Source organism: Drosophila yakuba, chromosome 3R (genome assembly GCF_016746365.2).
Source record: "Drosophila yakuba strain Tai18E2 chromosome 3R, Prin_Dyak_Tai18E2_2.1, whole genome shotgun sequence".
Classification (NCBI taxonomy): Eukaryota; Metazoa; Arthropoda; class Insecta; order Diptera; family Drosophilidae; genus Drosophila; species Drosophila yakuba.
The window spans coordinates 11,936,906-11,957,018 of record NC_052530.2 but is presented as its reverse complement, the minus strand read 5'-3'; the positions used below and the strand labels follow the sequence as shown (position 1 = coordinate 11,957,018).

Here is a 20,113-nt window from a genome sequence, read left to right as displayed (position 1 = left end):
GGCCGAATTTTTTGCTCTCTAGCTTGCAAATCGAACTATTTGATTTATTTTTAAATGTATTTATTTTGCTGACTTGACGTGGCCACACCCCCTAACACTCGCGCGCCCACTGGGCACTCGATTTATATTTGGCATTCACAGGCGATTGGTGGCAATCGAATGGCAAACACATCTGTCAGAAGGTAGAAGAAGAAGAAGGGGCAAAACGAAGAAGAAGAAGAAGCAGAGAGCTCTGTTTCGCAGCCAATTATTTTCCGAATTGAATTGCGAAAAAAACCCGTACAGAGTATCCCAACCAGAAGTAGGACCACACAAACCATAGCGGCGCACCTCCGGAATGGCCACGGAGCAGCATCACCAGCAGCGCGTCCTGAAGCAAGATGGCTACTTGGATTTGGGCGACTGTAATAGTGCTCCATCTCGACCCTTCGAGATGCGCAACGTCGTCTATCATCCGCAATTAAATGTCCTTTTGCTCTTTGACAACGGCAGCACGGTCAAGGTCCTGGACGCCAATTCCGGTGTGATCCTGCAGACCTATCAGCTCAGTAGCAATGGTAAGATTTCTGGGGAAAAAAATAATCACACCTATGCACACACGAATGGGGCACACTCACTCACACTGGCGCACGCAAATGTCAATACAGTGGAGAACTGCGAATTAGAACCCACACAGAGAAAAACAGCAATATATCAATAGTCTTCTGGTTCATCGAAGATCCGATTTGGCTGAATCATATTACTAGAATAACTATGTAATACCTATTTGTGTAAGGCATTTCACATTTGTACAATTCATTGATAATTTTACATTTTAAATTGAACAAATTTCAAAAATTGTAATATTAATTTCAACGCTCAGTTCTGTAGGAAAGATTTTATGTTTCCGGCTGTATTTGAAATTTCAAATTTAAATTATAAATTCCATTGAAAATTCTAAAAAAAAAAGTGGCAGGCACTATTTTTGTGTTTTATTAGCATTATTTACCAGCCGAGTTGTGCATTTAGTACAAACATATTATAAATGTTTACCTGCTAGGCCCTTGAAATAGTTTTACAGTTCGTCGTAGCTATGTCTTACTGTATTGCATTTCTGTACGTAATTGCCTTGCACTTGTCCACTTGTTTGTATGTAAGGCTGTGTGTGCAGGCAGTTTTTTGTGTATGCGTTTGTAACCAATTTTTAACAAATGCCCTGGGAAATCCTTAAACGGAAAGTGATAATTCGATCCAATTTATGTGTTTTCCTCCGGGAGCAAAAGTCTTATAGACTGTCCTATCGCAATGTGTTTGTTATTGTTTGCGATTAGCCGCTAGCTGCACGCATTTTGTTTTTGTTTTGCTTCTATTACGCAGTTGTTCTGTTCAATGGGCGCCCCTCGCCCCTACTGACCACCCACATGTACCACGGAAACGGTTTTCGGACAAGTTCCGGTCTTCAATTTCTCGAATATGGTTCCGTTATCTGTAGGCCTGATTTCAGTTCACAATGAATTTGCATTTGACATTGATTTCCGCCCGTGACTTATAAATACTTTTATTAAACATTTATTGATTTATTAAAATTAATTGTTTTTTGCATGGTTTCATTAAAATTAATGACTAGGGTGACACGGGCACCAAGCTGATTAACTTATGACGAAATCGGCATAAATATTTACATTCCCTTTCTAATATTTTCATTGCTCTGGTTTTCCACCTTCAGGCGACAGCATAGTCAATGGTCGTTATATGCCCCTGCAGGACAAGATCTTGTTCTGGGATGGTCACAATCTCGGATTGCGAGGCGATTACAATGGCGTCCTGTTGCTGGACACCATTCTGCAGGCACCAATTGGTCAAAATGACGACTACATCAAAATGGAGATCATCCTGTCCGAGGCGATCATCTTTCAGAACTGCATCACCGAACTGGAGAGTGAGGGTTTGGAGTGCCCCTGTGACATTAGCAATGAGCTGACGCAGAAGATCAACCAGGCGCAGCTGAATGCCAAGAAGGGCATTAAGGCCCAGCGGGTATTTATTTTTTTCCTAATATACCAAACTTTTTATACTGACCACTTTTCTCGTTTCAGTGGAATACCATATGCTTGGAGGTACCCTATTCCAGCCTAAAGCTAGTATCCAATAATATGGTCATCCTACTGAAGCGCCTGGAGCGCCACATTCCCGTACTGGCAATCGCCTCCGCCATCAATGAGCGTCTGACCGACATGCTGATGGGCTCCCGCGTGCCGGACTTTGGCTGGAACTTTAGCAATTTTCAGCGCGTGCTCATGCACTCGGAGGCAGTGCGTCGGCAAACGTTCGAGAAGTGGCCGCATATGGACTACAAATGGGCCCTGCCCGATCAGATGGCTCAGGCCGGGTTCTACCATCAGCCATCTTCATCTGGCGAGGATCGCGCCATGTGCTTCACCTGCAACGTGTGTCTTGTATGCTGGGAGAAGACGGATGAGCCGTGGAGCGAGCATGAGAGGCACTCGCCACTGTGTCCATTTGTCAAGGGCGAATACACACAGAATGTCCCGCTGTCCATAACCTACGCTACCAATCCCGCTTTACCAGCACCAGGACTAGGTTTCGATATCATTTCCAACAGCGATTACGCAAACGTGCTCTGCACCAGTTGCTCGCAGACGGGAGAGTTGAGCGTGTGGAGTATTGAACGGCATTTGAAGCTAATGCACAGCTTTCATGTTCCGACACTGCTTAACTACCTTTTCGAGGAGAGCTTCGAGTGGGCAAGGGTTACTGCCATTTGTGTGCTACCGAATGCGCGAGCTCGCACTAAGGTGAACTATGTGTACTCGGCGGCAAATTATGGCGGCTCAGGAAGCAGCAGTGGAGCGGGATGCCACTCAGGATTGAATGCTGTGTCTAGTGGAAAGTTCGGCAGTGTGAATGCCCAGCATATCACCTCCACGTCCACGCTTCGGGCCGGCGTTGTTGGATCCAAAATTGTTCTGGGCGTCAGCGTGCGCCAGAGCAGCGGAGAGTTGGCCCTGCGGATGGTAGTGCTTAACATCGTAGAGGTGGACCGCAACAGTGAGACCTCAGCGAGCGTCAGCAATGATAGCGGCAGCGTGTCCAGCGTTGGAGGTCAACTGATGAAGTCTTCATCTCCTATGGTCAACGGTACGATTTGCCGCAATTCAAATTAAAATTTTTTTTTTTGATAACCCTGTATAAACTTAAATTATACTATCATAATTAAACTATTTATTTTGCTACAGTATCCGCCGAAAACAATGCCACCGTGACCCAAGTGAATCTAGAGTCCAAGGATGATGATAACAAGGCTATGACCCCATACGAGAAATTTGCCGATGGCTTTGATAGCAACGGATTTGTGTCCGCTTTGATGACCTATAACAAAAATAATGGAGTTAGCCAAAACACCGACGATGCCTCTGTTCTATATGATTTCGATTTGTGCACCTTGTCTCAGATACTGGATCACAATCTGGAAGAGCCTCTCAGTTTAATGGTAGGATCGAATACGGTGAATGTTAGCAATCTTGGCATGGGCAACGAGATTGATAAGCTGGCCGAGGATGCCGAGATGACTCACCAAAACAATAATAATAATAACAACAACAACGAGGCGAATTCCCTTGGCGGAAATTCCTCTAATAATAACAATAACATAATGATCAACGGAGGCACTAACAGCACCAGCGACAAAATGACCGCCACCGAAGAGATAGACTGTGTGGTGGAGAGCTGGACAAGTGTGAAGCGCATGAACGCTTTAGATGGTGCCAGCAGTGGGGTAAATGGTGTGACCCATATGACCCAGGAAGTTATCGAAATTGCCGAAATTCTGCCGACTACTCCTAAGTGCAATCAGCTGCTGGTCAAATTGCTGCGTACCAAGGCGCCGGAGGCAGAAGGCAGCAAAATCATCATGGCCACCGTGGCCAAGGAGGAGGAGGAAGAGGATGAGGAGCAGCGGACAGACGAATCAATGGAGATAGGTACGAGGAAAATTGCGCTCTTAATTGTTACAAATAAAAATGAAATTTATTTTTCACTTGCTCAGATAACAACGCCGAAGGGAATGTAGCAGCTCAGCTCTTAGTGTTCGACTACGATGACACTGAAATATCCAACGACTACACCCTTGCCATGACTTTCAGTAGGGCCAAGTTCCCCAAGCAACTGTGCATTCTGCCCCATTTCAACTCTTCTCCGGAGCACAAGGATGCCGGCTCCATATGTGTGGTGTGTGCAGATGGCACCGTGGAGATTTATTCTCTCGCTGACTTCCAAGGGACTATGGTGATCGAGGAGGAAGGCGAGCACTTCGAGTCTGTGGTGTATTGCCGGAACTTGGATAGACTGTGCTGCTGCTCTCGCCAGGGCGGCCTGCTCTTCTACTCGCTAAGCGAGGGGGAGAATGATTCTGGAGACGAACTACTGGAAATGGACGATGACTGCAGTACTACGCTTACACAGGCAGCGGATGTAAGTGTCACGGATGGGGCTCGCCAGTTAGGCGGAACAGATCTGCTGGGCAAGACCCTGCTCGCCAACGAATCTATTTGCGTGGATGTTGGCAGTGAGGCCGCCTCAGTCCCAAACTCCTCCAGCGCGGCTCAGGGTGCGCACGTCCAAACTTCGCCATCGGCAGCTTCTGCAGCAGCCACCAATGCCAACCTGCTCGCTAACAAGACGGCCGACCTTTCACTCGAAGACCTAAAAGTCTTTTACGCACTCACCCAATTTGATGATAAGCTAACTGTCTACTCAGCTGAAGTGCCCAGTTGTTGGAACGATCTTGGACAGGTGCAGAAGCAACGTAAGCAGTCACAAAACATGCGTCACGGTGGCGACGAACGTGATTTTACTCGAACCTGGCGTCTTCACAACGATGCGTGAGTACTTAACAGCAATAATCAAGCTTATATTTGTCCTACAAATAATTTGTGATTTGTAGAACCACCTGGGACGAGCACATTATAGAGCTGAACTTGGCCCAACCCGTATCTCTGGGACATATCGATCTGAAGTTTACGGTTTACCAGCAATGCTCAAACCCTGCAGCGATTCAGGTTACGTTACTGAAACAAAATACCAACGGATTTGGGTACAGAATGAAGGGACCTCATTCAAGTTATAAGCCGAATGTCATCGATGACAACATTGATCTCTCCTATAGTAAGTTTAATCACAAATAGCGTTTGCTGTTTCTTAACAATGTTTCTATCTTCCTCCCAGTTGCCAACGAAAATCCCGTGCTAAGTGAGGAGTATTTACTAGCCCACAATGCGGAAGTTTTGGCCGGTCCCATTGAACTCTCCTCATGCATTGATCTGTGTGATCAGGGAGGCACCGCCACGCTCACATCCCCAAAACTATTTAAGACACGCACTAGAAACTTCTTGCTCCATATCAAAACAGTGTCCGATCCGTCGAAAGATGGCCAGAACAAGACTAGAGGTATGTAGGCTAGAGAATGGGACGTCTGTTTTGAAGCGCAAACATACTTTTGATTGCTATAACGATACAATTCGGTCACGGTTGGCATGCTAATAATTTAGAATACATTTTTGTCCAGCATCCTTGGTTTTTGCTATCTTAATACTTATTCTAACCCAACTTCTTTTTGACCAATATAATATAAGCGACAACCTAATTTATACTTTCTTGCCATATTTACATTTTTTTTACGCCAATTGAATTTTATACTGTTTATGAGTCGGGTCAGAACTAGTGTCGAATAGTAAGGATTAAGCTTTGTATGCAGACAGTCTTGAAGTCGTTTATAGTCCATATCGCCCCATTTTGCAGCTTCTCCAACGCGGAACAAGCGTCCGCATCAAGTTGAGGAATTGGTGGAACGTAACAAGGTCTCTAGAAACCCCTTTAATGTGGACAATATAATCCGTATGGTCAAGACAGCAGTCCTTAAAGTATTTCCAGCGGCAAAAAACGCTTGCGTTAAAATTATACAAGTAAACAAACCCAAAGCCCAAGAAAATCAACAGATATTTGTAGCCAAGATCTTAAAAAACAAGACCCAAAGCCAGTCAGCTGCAGTTGCTCCCTCTATTGGACGCAGCCCCGAGCAACTGCCCAGTAGGGAAGGTACTTCATGGCGTTGCATCTCCATCTGATGGTCGAGAATTCTTATCAAGTTGGTCCTTATTCTTTCTGTTTCTCTTTGTAGGCTGCGACTGGTTACACGAGATTTCCATCAGTGTGCGCGCCGTCAAGTCTCACAGTCGAATCAGCAATGGACGGATGCAGCGCATCGCCATGTTGGAGAGCAACGTGTTGCTGGTGCAACTGCTGCGCATCGCTAGTGATCCGGCTTCCAGCCCGTTGGCCAAAAACCTTGCACTTGATATACTTAATTGGATTTGCTTCATCAGACTGAACCGTTTTCGGTCACCCAAGTCGGAGCGTCTCAAGGATCAGATTAATAAACAAACGGCAGCTAACATACAAGATTTGCTGGCGCAGCAGTTCGAGTGCATTTCCTTGGCTGAGAAGCATATCGAGCAATTGCTGCGGAACTGCGTTATCTACAGCGAACGTAGTACAGCCCACAAATGTGTGAAACTGCTGATCATGTTGACAGAGTAAGTAATGGACCATTTATTATCGAGCTGCCATTAAAGATACTTAAATTATCCATTAATTAACTTGCAGGGGTGCAACCAATCTGCCGCCGGAGGTGCAGGACCACACGACGCTGGACTATAGCTTCAAAGCGGCGATTGCCAACACCTTTCCGGAGCTACAGCGCGCTCAGTGTGGCAGCGTTGTGCGCTGGTATATGATGCTAGCCTGCGCCACATCCACCGCCGAGTCCCACAACAGCATCTCTGAGCAGGCGATCAGTCTGCTTAAAGAGATTGCCGGCGAAATCGACAAGCGTTGGGACCCTCACTGTGCTCTGTTGAGCACGCGATTCGGACTCTACGGGTATCCCTTTGAGCCGGAAATCTTTGACTTTGACTTTCCGAACGTCAGCAGACAAGGTCCCGGATCGTCGGTTGCCCTTACCAATGTGATACGCAGCAGTTCCACAATTCTGCCAGTGACTGGTCTAGACATCAAGCGACTAAGCTCCATAGGTACTATTTTAAATAATAAAATCTCTGACTCTAGTTAATAGCAATACTTTTTTTGCAGATGGCGTAGACTTCCGGACATTTCCATATCTGATCCGAGGAAAAAGCATCAGTAACCAGCTCCGTGGGTTGCTAGAGGTGGTTCAGCTGCACTTCAACTGCGTCCAAACTTCCGAGGCTACTCGCATCGACAATATCGATAGTGTGGGAGCTAACTCTGCTGCCAACGTGGTAATTGAGGATGTGATGATGATGCCAAAGCAAGTGGTGGCAAAGGAGAAAGGAGAGGAAATGGTATGCCTAAAACTAATGATAAAGAACTATGATATTATTGTAATATTCACTAGCTCAATGATTTGGTCAATGATGTGGAGTGTCTGGTAGAGGAAATGAAGGAAAAGCAGGGAAAGGTGGACTACGATGCTTTTGGCTTGGTCAATGGCTTCAAAGATAAAACCTGTAAGTAATTTCCATTACGATCAATGCAAAACTTATATATTGATCTATCTTTTTAGTAGGGTCTTCGCTATCAAACTCTGTTAAACAGACCTTGAAAGAGGAGGTTAAAAAAGAAAAAGCGGACATGTTGGACAAACTAACTATTGCTAAGTTTTTACCGAAGTTGACGCTACTTGAAAGCTACATGCAACAGAAGATCAATGAGCACATTTCGTTCGATGACTTTGGCAAACTGGAGAACTGGGACGGTAACAAAACGCCGCCATTTAATTTGGAGGTGGAAGCTCCCATCGAATGCTCTGAGACTACCTGCGACCCCAACTTGTCACAACAGACCACATCAACAGGTGAAGGCATACTTGACGATGCCGCGGAGAGCGAGAAGATCACGGAGAGCTTGAACGCCAATCCTTGCCAGCCGATTGCTTGGCACAAATTAATCACTCCGCCGCCCAAGCAGATGATCGTGATCGATCGCATGCATTCGGGTGCAAGACGATTTGTGGTTCTAGACTTTGGACAGCATATTCTTCTAACAGATTTGGTGATTCCCGCCTGCGATGAGTTGACGTCCCTTAATATAGATATCTGGTGCTTTGACGAGGAGACCGATTGCACGAGGTTGGTGCAGGTGAACGACATTCAAACTAAAACGCTTGTGCTTAGCGACATTCAGCCGGCGCCAATTTGCCGGTACCTAAAGTTGACCATTATAGGTCGGATCGGTATGTCGACCACCAAGTGCAAAGTGCCCTTGGGACGGTTCTTTGGCCATCCAGTAGTGCTGGAGCACGACGGATATGGGGACCAGCTTATGAAGTACATAAAGCAGCCCACACACAGTCTTCAGTCACAATTAAAGTCGCTAAATGCACTGTACGAAGATGTCCATTGCCGGTATAGCCTCGCTAGCTGCAAATTGATGGATCTGCTGGCACCCATGAGAAATAGTGAGCTTTCCAATGTGGCTCATCTACAGGCCTTTATCAATAAGCAACGTGATGAGGAGCTAAGTGGACTGGATAACAACAATAAGGTGGTCTCACTGTACGATGAATGCATGCTTCTGCAGTATCAGATCAATGTTATTCGTAACGTGGTGCTCCGTTTGGAACGAGCTCTCTCCCCTAATTTGTTGACTACAACGCCTCTTCCGGGGCATTCTATTCCCCTAACGGAGGATACCCTGCGCGCTGCCTCGAGGGACAAGTTGCGTGTGCTTAGTCTGAGTCTGGTGGAGGTGCTTCTGCACTTTTCCATCGAGTATGGCATCAAGAACATTCTGCCCGTTCATCAAAGATTCAATGCCGCCACGGCGAAGGCGCTCTTCAACGCCCTGGTTGTCTACAGTGATGCCCAACTGCAGTTGGCCACATGCTCGTTGCTTGTGCGTATGTGCTGCTTCCAGACGTGGTGGGGTGACTTTCTCGCCGACACCTTCTGCAGCCTATTCTCTGCCCAGAATTGCAAAGCTTTCCCCCAGGATCGGTAAGTGTTGAGAACCTTGATAAAGAGGGTAGGCCGATATTAATCTATGATATTGTTACAGCATATTCTTTTTGCTCACCTACCTGGGACGCCGAAGCATTGCTATGGGCGCCTGCCGCTCCATAGTAATCGATGCCGTGCTTAGGACTCTTGTCAAGCTGTTGGCCCCCATCTCGCCGCATTACAAATACCAGTCGGAGCAGCCCAGCACATCGGCTAACGCTGCTGATCGCAATGCCGCCATGGGCACAACATCTGACCTGCAGCTGATTACCTGGCTGCTGCTGTTTCTCTCAGTGTGCCTGGATGACAACGAGCGTAAGGATAAATGTAAGTGCACCAACTCACATCTTATAAAAGAATAAAGGAAAATCATATTTCAATTATTGCAGCAGCAGCTCGCTGGGACTTTATGAGCTGCGAGAGCGATTTTACCAAGACCAGACCTAGTAATACTCCCAACAGCAAGCAGCTGAGGTGCTTTAAGAAACGCATCATTCAGCAAAACAAGTACTCAGTGCAACCCTACACAGATTGGGGAAAGAAGATTTACATGATACAGAATGAGGTGAGTTTACTTATTCATTTTATATGTTGATCGACAACCCATAATTGTTTGTTTTATCTTTAGCATCCAGGGATTTTCATGGAGCTGTCAACGAAATCAAAGGGCACGGGACCGACCAAGTCGACCTCCACAGGTGGCAAGATCAATATGGGATCCTCTGGCTTGTGTGTGGGTGGTGCTACAAGTTCGAGTAGCAATGCAACAAAGAGTGGGGCTTCCTCATCGTCCCCAAAGCATCAGGTTGTGCCGGGTTCCGATGGCGAACGCGACAGCAACTTTGACAAGGGATTAAAGACGCTTCGAATGGCCAACATTAAGGTGGTTATTCGTGGTCTCTTTGCCCTGTTGCTTGAAATGGACTTCGATTGCAATATGGATCAGTTTTTGCTCACCTGCAAGGTCATCGCCCGTTTGGTGGCTGCCTGCAGACCGTCTGTACAGCTGTGTAAGATTGTGACCACCGCCCAGCTGGAGCAGCTTGTACGTCTATCCGTGTGGAATGATCAGCAGCAGCCCTGGGCTGTTCATGCCATCACGTGTTTGCTGCAAGTAAGTGCAACATCGAACTCATCAAGCCGTCCTAATAGTAGAATAAAACTGTTTTTAAAAAATATAAGCAGAAAGCTACTGGTGTTGTAGTTCTTAAATAAATACTAATAATAATACTGGTATCATTGCAGGATCTTTTGGATGCGGACAAGCAGTTCCGGGACAATGATGTCACACCCACCAATGACACGCCTCGTACCATGGAAGCTGCTGTGCAAGAAACACGAGATCTTTTCAGCGACTACACTTGTAAGTGATTACCAAGCTTATGTAGTTAGCCTAAAGGCTTTTATATTTATGCAAATAATCAAAAGCGTTCATTGATAAATGAATACGATACGTGTGAAAAGTTGAGCACAATATGGTACCCACAAAAACATTTGCAGAGGTATTCATTTCTTCGGCTTGTCCGTAGATAATTCTTACCACGGACATTGTGTGTACCCTAATCAAGAGTTGTAAAGAATTTCCAATGAATTTTCCATTCTTTTAGCCACTGCTTCCTCGTGTACTGAGGCACTATTTGAGACGCTGATGCCGACAGCAAGAGAATTTTATCAAGAGGGTAATCATAGTAATTTTCTTAACCGTAGAACCCAGCCTGGTATATACGCAAGGAATATAGTTCAATGTCCTGACTACCGCATATTCTGTGTGTGGGGACCGTAAATTTTTTGAACTATAATTTAAACAATTGTAATGCATCATCTCAACCATTTACGGTTCCTGATACAAGAATATTTTCCCCATAGCTACGCTTTTAGTTAAACCCCCTTTACGTATGATTTTCCTACCCGTATTCTGCAATTTTATTATATAAGAATACCAACAGCTATAGATTTTAACCATATACTCAATTTTTAATTGCAGCCGTTAAATATAATTATCTTCCGTCATTAATTGAATGCGATGACACGGAATTCGATGAAATGCTGAACGACATTGACATGATTGAAAGAACGAAGCCAGTTACCAAGAAAGAAAGTAACGCCCTCTGCAAGAACACCTTTAATTTCTTCTGCAAGTCTATCTCCATTGCTCTGGACTCACGATTGGACGTGGGCCTGGAATTGCACGTAGAGACGCAGCTTAGAAGGCTAACAAATCGCACATCCCTGGATCTCTATTCATCGCTTCCCCAGGTGTTGACCAATGAGTTTGTCTCTCCACCACCCGAGGCTGCTCCTTGGCCAGAATATTTGACTCAGCTTTGGTCAGGCACGGAATACAACGGTCGCAATACCTATGTGATGTTTAAAAAGGTCTTTGACTCCATCCTGGCGGACTTGCACTATGAAGACACGTGGGTGCACTTAGAGCAGGTGTTGCAGATGTGGCTCACCCTAAACTGCGAGCTCTCGGACAAGCCATACACCAGTGGCATCACTCACTCGGATGTCCCGAAAATTCCGTTTGGAGCAAATGCAGTGCAGGGATTGCTCCTGGCTTTGGCTTGGCACAATGATATAAAACTGCGGACCTGGTGTCTGGGATTCCAGTGTCTGTTCCTCGCTTGCAACTCGTTGCCTATTGGAGAGGATGCGGACTGTACGCGCATCAACGAGGCTATCGTGAATGATGAAAACTTTGAGAAAATGCTGCTGCGGTTCTTTTCTGGTTATGGCATGAGCTCATCTATCATCACCAACCGATGCGTAAGTTATTTAGCGATTTTATGGTATAACTGAAGCGACTAACAAAGTAAATAAATCTTTCAACAGGCTGGACCGACAATTTGTAAGCACCTACACGAACTACTGCTTTGGCTGCACAGCAAAAGCGAAACGAGTGGCATTCCTTGCAAGCGCCGACTTAAGGACATTTTGTTGCATGTTGTCCTCCAATTAGTGCAGCCTGGTGGCGCTATCAGCAACCAGCAAGGTCCCATCGATGCTCAAAATCAGCTGGTTCGTGATCTGCTCATGATGCCAAATGATAAGGGGGATCTCAATATTGCGCTTAAGATCACAGAAAGTGTTTGTAAGTAGTTAAAGTTCTTCCGCCAAATGATTTTTTATTGAGCTCTTTATTTCGTTAGCATTCCTGGTGTACAACAATATATCCAATGGCGAGAAACTACAGTGTCAGCGTGGAAATGAAAACAGCACAGCCGGCAATAATTTTAGCAATCTGTTTGCTAACGTTCTGGGTTCGGAAAATCCCGCCAAGCAGAACGCCACTATCTGCGACAACTCCCTTATTATAAATTTGCTTAAACTATCGTCACACATGGTATTGACAGAGATGCCCAGGCAACCGAGTGTATGTCTCCGTACTAAATGTTATGAAACCTTTCACGTTTGCATATCCTTTCTGCAGGAGGTTACCATTCCCGAGGAGGAGGAGCTTTCCAATCAGAGCCAAACGGATGAGACTAAAGCGGAGCAGCTAAACACGGAAGGACATCGCAGCAAAGTGCCTTGCATTGCAGATTGGGGTAGGTCTAAAACTATTGTTCCTTATTTTTCCTTAAATAATAACTCCCGTTTTAGTACTCCGCCATTTTCCAACAATGAAGCGACTTTTTGGAACGCTCTCCCAGTGCTCGACAAACACATTCACCATGATGTCCTCTGGCTGCTTCTTTTCACTGAAGTCTAATATGATTCTGGATGACCCGCAGACAATCGCAGACGCCGTTTTTAGTTTGATGATTACCCTCAACGACAAGGCCTCTCATCCCCGACTTGTTGTGGCGCCCATTTGCCAATACCTTGAAGAAAGTAAGCATATACTTTGTTAACTTTTTTGCTGGGAGTTAAACTCTGACGATTTTTTCCATCGACAGCCACTATTCAGAGAAATGCAACGCTGCCGCGTCTGCCGCTGTCTGAACCCTTCCTGTGGTACATCTCAAAGGTCTTGGAGGTAACTGCGGCTGTGCAAACGTTCACGCAATTGGGTGGAATTCAGATTATATGTCACAACTTGGTGCGACTCAATAAAACTATCATCAACATGCAACCAGGATTGGTAAGACAACAGTGTAATTTGCTTCCAGAAAACTATTAATACACTGAACGTTTACAGATTTCGCTGATTATGCAGCACTTGACGCGCAATACACGCTTTAAGCGTAACAGTCATGTGGCGGCAAGTAGTGCGTGCAAAAAGACAACGACTGGTACGGGGACAGCATGTGCTACGGCAGCACAGCCGCCGAGAAGTGCTGCTCAATACGATGGTCTCATCAACTTTGCACCTTTTTCACATATTGTCTCCGAAAACGACGCAGCACAAAGTGCCGAGGTCCTAATATCAAATCCAAATAATTCACATCGAAGACCGCGATCGCCAGCCTGGAGCTATATGTTCTATCCAAATGAGACCCATGTGGATCTGACCATAACGTTGCCCACAGCGATTTTGCTGAAAGAGGTGCAGCTGGTGCCGCATACAACTAGCTTGGCATCCTGTCCCTCGGCGGTGGCTCTTGAACTGTCCAGAGATTACGGCCTTGGGTCGATCCCAGTGGGTGCTCCCATGGCCACCACTGGTCTGACTTGCATTAGGCTAAAGCTGGCCAAAGCTGAGGTGGCCACCAGCATCGTTCTGAGGCTGTACAAGTAAGTTTCAACACAAAAATGTCTTATTTTAAATCTTATTATCTATCTATTATTTCGCTTTTCAGACCCAAGGACTGTGGAAATGTGGGTCTCGTACAGATCGCTGTACTTGGTCAGACCATCTTCGGGAATCGCATGCATGGTCTTCGCTCACCGAGCCCGTTCATAGACTCTCTAGCGACTTGCTCCTCGCCGCTGCAAACGGCGGCTTTAGCCTCAATGGATGCTGATTCTATGCTTGAGGATGATGCTTTTGCAAAGACTAGCATTGGCTGGGTTCGCATTTTGTCGCGCTGCTTCCACATGGCCGCTTTACAACCAGACAGTAAGCTGGCTGATCTTATCGCCGCGTATCCGGCTGCATATCCCGGCTTTTTAGAGGCCTGTTGCTCATTGCTTAACATAATGCCAATGATTCCAAGTCTTGCCCAGCAACACCTGGAGACCATTTTGTTAAAATTAAGTGCTTACAACCACGAGATCAGTTTGCAGCTCCTCAGGACGCTTCTGTGGCACACCACTCCGCAAGGTGAGTTTGTCGACTCCAGGGACACAAATTCTTAATATGTCTAAACTAATTGCAAACCTTTACTTTTACAGTTTTTAAACTCTCCAGCGATGCGGTGTGCGATCTCATTCATGAAGTGGTTACCGGATCGTCGGAGCACCTATTGGACAAGCTGTGTGTGCTTATCGACTGGGTGATGCAACTGCATGACAATTACAGCAAGCAGGCGCGCTGTAATAATCCACAAAGCGGATTCGTTAAGGTGATTGCTTCGATTCTGTGGAAAGTGCATACCCAGCAGCAACTGCCTGAGTTGCCGCTCCTCATTTCATCTTCGCTGTTCGAGACCTGTTTTGAATGGGTGTCTTCGCTTGAGCACGATGAGCCACTGAAGAGCAGTTTCGACTCCTTGTTGTGTGCGTTGTGCTTCATTAAGCCAGAACTGTTTAACCAGCTGTTGGTCAAGCTGGGAGTAAAACTGGAACCTCCAGCTCGCGGTCAGACTGACGACAGCAAAGTGCAAAGTGGTAGTGCGTGGTTCCGCCGTGAGGGTAGCGAAAACCTTAGTGTTCTGCTACAGCGTCCAACATTCCTGAAGACTCTAGCCTTGGCCTGCCAGTCTCCGGCAGCAGTTTACCAGATGCTGGACTCCGGACTTCCAAAGCTCTTGGCTCACGCTATTTACGAGTACTGCTTACACCTATTGCCAGGATCGGAGCCTGTAGCTTCTGCAGCCACAGTCCCTGTGGCAGAAGACGAAACATTAGCCAACAATCAGGCCGCCGCTGCAGCAGATGATGAGGATTCGTCGCTTACGGACTTTGACAAGGCTGAAGCAAATGTGGGTAATAATACTCCACTGCTAAGTAGCTCCAATGTGCCCAAAGTGCTAGATTTCTTTGCCGAATGTTGTGCCGAAGGACCCATGCGAGATTGGCTAGGGACTATGCAGGGATCCGTATTTTGGAAGCCTCTGCTGCAGTTGCTTTGCAACACACATGCCGCCCAGTTCAGCAAGACGTTGCCCATGCAACAATCGTTTATTCGCCTGGAGCGGGCCACTATCAACTTTTTCACGAGGGTCAGTGCCTGCCATCCCGGAAACCAGGAAGTTCTTACATCGCTGCTCATTGGAGCCATAATTTGCAAACCATTACGATCTTCGCATGGAGTTCGACCAACTATATCTGGATTTACCAGACAGCTGGTGCTGCAGCTTCTCCTCGAGAACGAACACATCACCGTCTCTGTGAGAAGTCAGCAGCCCTTGCAACGGCGGGATACCCTCTCCGCCATCTTGGGCGGGAATTCGAGTGGTGCCAGTACTAGCTTACCCGTAGCAGCCGTCAACAATCATCCGGCAAAGAGGAGCAGTGCCCACCATATGCTATTCACGGTGACCACCAGCACCACGTGCCAAGAGATTATGCAGAATTGCGTTAGTGGTGAGTTATTTTTTTTTTGCAAGATTTCACCATTTATTTGTATCTGCCTTGTTATTTGTTTTAATATACCTTGATTTTTTGTTTCCTCTAATTAATTTATTTTATTTCTTTACTTTTTTTTTGTTTTGACCCACGTAGTGTATAGTAATCTAGTTTATCAACAACCAACAGATCAACGAGCTGGCGAGGCCTCGGCCTCAAGCAGTGGCGTGTCGAGTGCGACTGCCAAATCAAGTGAGAGCAAAATGGAAAAAAGCAGCTTCCTAAACTTTAACAACGTAGAAGCGGGTAGCATGGAGTTCCTTACCGTCGGAGCTGCTGTGGCTGCCAAGGACAAGCGCATAAAAGATGCCAAAAACCAAGCAGCCATGAACAAGGACAAGGAGACTCAGACCAGCTCAACGAACTTGCCGTCCAGTGAGTACACCCTAGATATACATAAAATGCAATCTAAGCAATATAATTATCTTACAGATATATTCAACGTGGAGGAGTTCTTGTTGCAATCGGCGAATGCCGCCAATGGAAACCAGTTGGTCATACCAGAGTATTCTGATATTCTTCTGGCTGGAGATGCCACCATCTCGCAGGTTTTGGCCTCGCTTCAGAATGCTGGACATTCTCTGTCGACGCCCTGCATATCGCTTGACCTGGTGCCCCAACAGCGCGCCGATGACACAAGCGAGGCGAAGAAGACGAAAGCTGCTTGCACTGAGCCGTTGCCATCACCACTGCAAAGATTTTCCAGCAGCGGTGGTCTATCTTTACTCGCTCACTACCTGCCCACCGTATATCCGGAACACTCTGGTCGCAAGACCACCTTGGTGGTCAGTGAAAAGGAGAAAAGTCCACCGCTCTCTGACTGGGTCAAGCTGGAGCCGAACGACGAGATTTACGAGGACTTGGAGGACACTATCTGTGAGCCAGCAGCTAAGCAGGCAACGGTCAGTTCGGTGCCACAGCACTCGCTGGCCGCATTTGGATTATTCCTGCGCCTGCCCGCCTACTCGGATGTCTTGCTGCGAGACAAGATGCGAGCGCAGTGCCTTCTCCGCTTGGTGCTCGGAGTCACGGGAGATGGCGAAGGCAGTAAGTCAAAGGAATGGTACTTCAATTCAATGACTAACCGTTGCTTTCTGTTACAGATGATATTTATAGTCTGTCGCTGGCACCCTCCTTGCCTACATTGCCCTTCGAGGTCTTCCGTCAGCTTCTTGACAGTGTGCCGTTATCCACAGACGACGGCGTTTTGCTACGTCGTGTGGTTATCGAAGTGGGGGCCATGCATCTAGTGCTTAACTGCCTCGGCATTTTCTCGCATCAGTCGCACAACAACAGGATTGGAGCACCGATTAGCGAACCCTCACCAAATGGAACCAGTAGTGGTAGCGGCACCATTGGCAATGGAAGCGGAAATGGTAGCGGTACCAAAGTCAATGCTCCAGAGGAGGCCACACCAAGTGCCACGTCGGACGACAAAAGCCACATGTACTGGGCCAAGGGCACTGGTTTTGGTACCGGTTCCACAACTCAGTCGTGGAATGTGGAGCAGGCGCTACTTCGGCAAAAGAGCGAGGAGGAGCATGTCACGGTGTTGCTGCTTGTTCTGGCGAGCTATATAAATCCGGGTGACTGCATCCCAAGTGACATGTGCGGAGAGGACATCCTAGCATATCATGATGTCAGAGATGTCACCGGCGAGTTGCCGCCCATATTCCAAACCCTATTGCAGCAGTCTTGCTTAATCCCCGCCCTTAGCTCCTATCTGCGCAATGATTCAGTGCTTGATATTACGCGCCACATTCCGCTATACCGTGCCATACTCAAACTTCTGCGTGCCCTATCGCTATCCAAGATGCTCGTCTCCTTGCTCCAACCTTCAGGTGGTGGCAGTGGGGAGAGCACGCCACCCATAGTGGAGTTGCTCACAAACATGAAGACCTGTGTGGATACCTACGCCAAACGGTTAAAGTAAGTAAACGTTTAATTTTTTAAAATATATATTGTTTAACAAATGCATTTTCGCAGAGTTAACAAGAAGTCAAACATTAAGGGCCAGACTCATCAGTTGACTTTTAACATCGATGATGGCGACGATGAAGGATTAGCTTTGCTCATTCCGGATATCCATGAAACCAGTGTCCTGGTGCAAAAAACCACAGATGCGGATGCGCTAATTAACATGCTGCACACCAACGAAGACGGCAGCGCACAGCTAGAGCCGCTCAGCAAGTCCATTGAACAGCGCTACTTGGAGCTAATGAAGAAGCGCCAGTTCGATACGTTTGACATGATTGTTGAGTCGGACAACAACAGTTTCCGCTTTGTGGTCTCGCACCACTTCGAAAAGATGGTGCGGCTCGCCGGCGATCGCTACCATCCGTCACGGGTCAAGCGACTCGCCCAGGAGGCAGTTACACTGTCCACCAGCCTGCCCCTCAGCTTTAGTAGTTCTGTATTTGTGCGCTGTGATACTGATAGATTGGATATCATGAAGGTAGGTTCAAAGTTGTTTAAATTGTTTACCAAATTAAATGGTTTTTGTTTTTTATCGTGAAAATACAAACAGGTACTCATAACTGGCCCGGCGGATACGCCCTACGCCAACGGGTGCTTTGAGTTCGATGTCTTCTTTCCACCGGACTACCCTAACCAGCCTATGCTGATCAATCTGGAGACCACGGGTCGTCATTCGGTGCGCTTTAACCCAAACCTTTACAATGACGGCAAAGTTTGCCTGTCAGTTCTCAACACCTGGCATGGCCGGCCTGAGGAAAAATGGAATGCACAGACCTCTAGCTTCCTGCAGGTACTCGTCTCTATCCAGTCTTTGATCCTCGTGCCCGAGCCCTATTTCAATGAGCCCGGCTTTGAAAGGAGTCGTGGCACTCCGAGTGGTACCAACTCATCACGTGAATACAACAGCAATATATATCAGGCCTGTGTGCGGTGGGCTATGCTGGAGCAGATACGCAGTCCGAGTCAGTGCTTTAAAGATGTAAGTTTTATTTTAAAAGTTTGCTTAGTTCCTTGTTGTACTCAACATCCATTACTTATCCAACACCCAAGGTCATACACAAGCACTTCTGGTTGAAGCGGGAGGAGATTTGCGCGCAGATAGAGGGCTGGATCGAGGAACTGGGTAACTCGCAGTACACCGAGAGGGCCAGTCGCACTATATCGTTCAACTCAATGGTCTTGCGCCGTCACTATCGCCACCTGCGTGAGGAGTTGTCCAAGCTAAAGCCGCCACGTGGTCTAGAGGACTTGGATGCACCCTTCAATCCGGTGGCCACGCTACCACCGCTGGACGTGTCCGCGGTGGCTCCCTCACTGGCAGCCACCAAGACCGTCCAGGCGGGAACGGATGATGCCATAGTGCCAGATATGAATCTGCTTAGCGAGAATGCGGATGAAGGCGAAGCTGATGGCGATGCCGAAGGCGATGGAGATGGAGATGTGGACGATGGCTTTAAGGGGTTCCCACAAGAAGAGGGTTTGCTGACGGGCGAGGAAGAGGTCGTGGAAATTCTAAGTGATACGGAGAACGAGAGCAGTGTGTGGCAAGAGAAAGAGGAGGAAGAGCTGTGAAGAGCTGTGGCTGCCCAAAGATGCTGGAGATGGATGTGAATTGATGTCCAGAAGCTGCTTGCCCTGGCCTACCGCATCTGCGCTGCCCTAGACATTTTTATTTATATGCTATGAGTTTTGTTTTTCGCCTTTACTTGTTTTAATTTTTGTAAGAGAGACTGCAACAGAACTTGGTGTGCTTTACTTAATGGAACCGTAATGATTAATGTTAAACAAATTACGCTAAGGAATTTTGCGCAGAAGGCGTGCACACACACAAAATGCATACACTCCCCTCAAAAAGCATTGTCAGAAACTTTCCATTAAACAAACTGAATCTCCCACATACAAGTATGTATGAGATTATTGTATCGAACTTTTTATAAATGCTTATATATGAACGGATCTATAAATTTCTACAAGAATAACCAGTGTGTGTATAGAATAGAACGATCATGCAGGTCAATGAAAATATCACCATTATAAAACAGTTACAACAACAAAAACCACCAAAACTAAATTAATGTGTATTAACTATGTATGTACGTAGCGATTTAGTTAAATATTTAAACAAGAATGTAAGCAGTTTATTTTCCAATTGAAATAAAATCCGAGATACATTTTGTTTCCCCCAAAAGTATGCTTTATATATTTTTTAACTACTGGGGCTAAATGCTGATCATAAACATTTTCTTGGTCTAATGAAAGCGAAAGATAATATATTCTACTTTTATCACATTTGGCTAGTTTATCTTTATTATTCCAACTTTGTCACTTTAATGGGGAATTATAAAATATTATAATCTCTTTACGACGTTTTTCGGTTGCTCAACTGAGATGTTATAAGGCACTTAAATAAAAATGCCTTTTATTTT

At 46.4% G+C, this 20,113-nt stretch overlaps 1 protein-coding gene across 10 annotated transcripts; it reads left to right on the top strand.

Annotated features, from left to right (window-relative positions):
- Positions 1 to 86: 86 nt before the first annotated feature.
- Positions 87 to 19,875, top strand: LOC6536509 (baculoviral IAP repeat-containing protein 6). Of its 10 annotated transcripts, none has more exons than XM_015192303.3 (33): positions 87 to 557; positions 1,706 to 2,016; positions 2,076 to 3,138; positions 3,237 to 3,980; positions 4,046 to 4,880; positions 4,943 to 5,163; positions 5,224 to 5,445; positions 5,797 to 6,093; positions 6,176 to 6,590; positions 6,661 to 7,088; positions 7,147 to 7,379; positions 7,433 to 7,544; positions 7,604 to 9,032; positions 9,094 to 9,362; positions 9,425 to 9,600; positions 9,664 to 10,149; positions 10,281 to 10,398; positions 10,643 to 10,714; positions 11,020 to 11,804; positions 11,871 to 12,129; positions 12,188 to 12,411; positions 12,469 to 12,586; positions 12,642 to 12,872; positions 12,938 to 13,122; positions 13,180 to 13,715; positions 13,781 to 14,244; positions 14,316 to 15,668; positions 15,807 to 16,085; positions 16,143 to 16,757; positions 16,814 to 17,639; positions 17,697 to 18,165; positions 18,238 to 18,666; positions 18,738 to 19,875. In XM_015192303.3, the coding sequence occupies exons 1-33, from the start codon at positions 338 to 340 to the stop codon at positions 19,257 to 19,259; spliced, it is 14,946 nt and encodes a 4,981-aa protein (XP_015047789.1). In that variant the 5' UTR covers positions 87 to 337; the 3' UTR covers positions 19,260 to 19,875. The 10 variants fall into 10 exon arrangements, with proteins under 10 accessions (XP_015047789.1, XP_015047791.1, XP_002097086.2 ...); XM_015192305.2 differs by having other exon boundaries at positions 7,601 to 9,032; positions 9,428 to 9,600; XM_002097050.3 differs by having other exon boundaries at positions 7,601 to 9,032; positions 15,840 to 16,085.
- Positions 19,876 to 20,113: the final 238 nt, after the last annotated feature.

Coding starts and splice junctions, on each gene's coding strand:
- LOC6536509 (XM_039376264.1), top strand. CDS start 338: ATGGCCACGGAGCAGCATCACCAGCAGCGCGTCCTGAAGCAAGATGGC. Junction 4,881..4,942: donor TGGCGTCTTCACAACGATGC/GTGAGTACTTAA, acceptor TGTGATTTGTAG/AACCACCTGGGACGAGCACA. Junction 10,715..11,019: donor AAGAGAATTTTATCAAGAGG/GTAATCATAGTA, acceptor TTTTAATTGCAG/CCGTTAAATATAATTATCTT.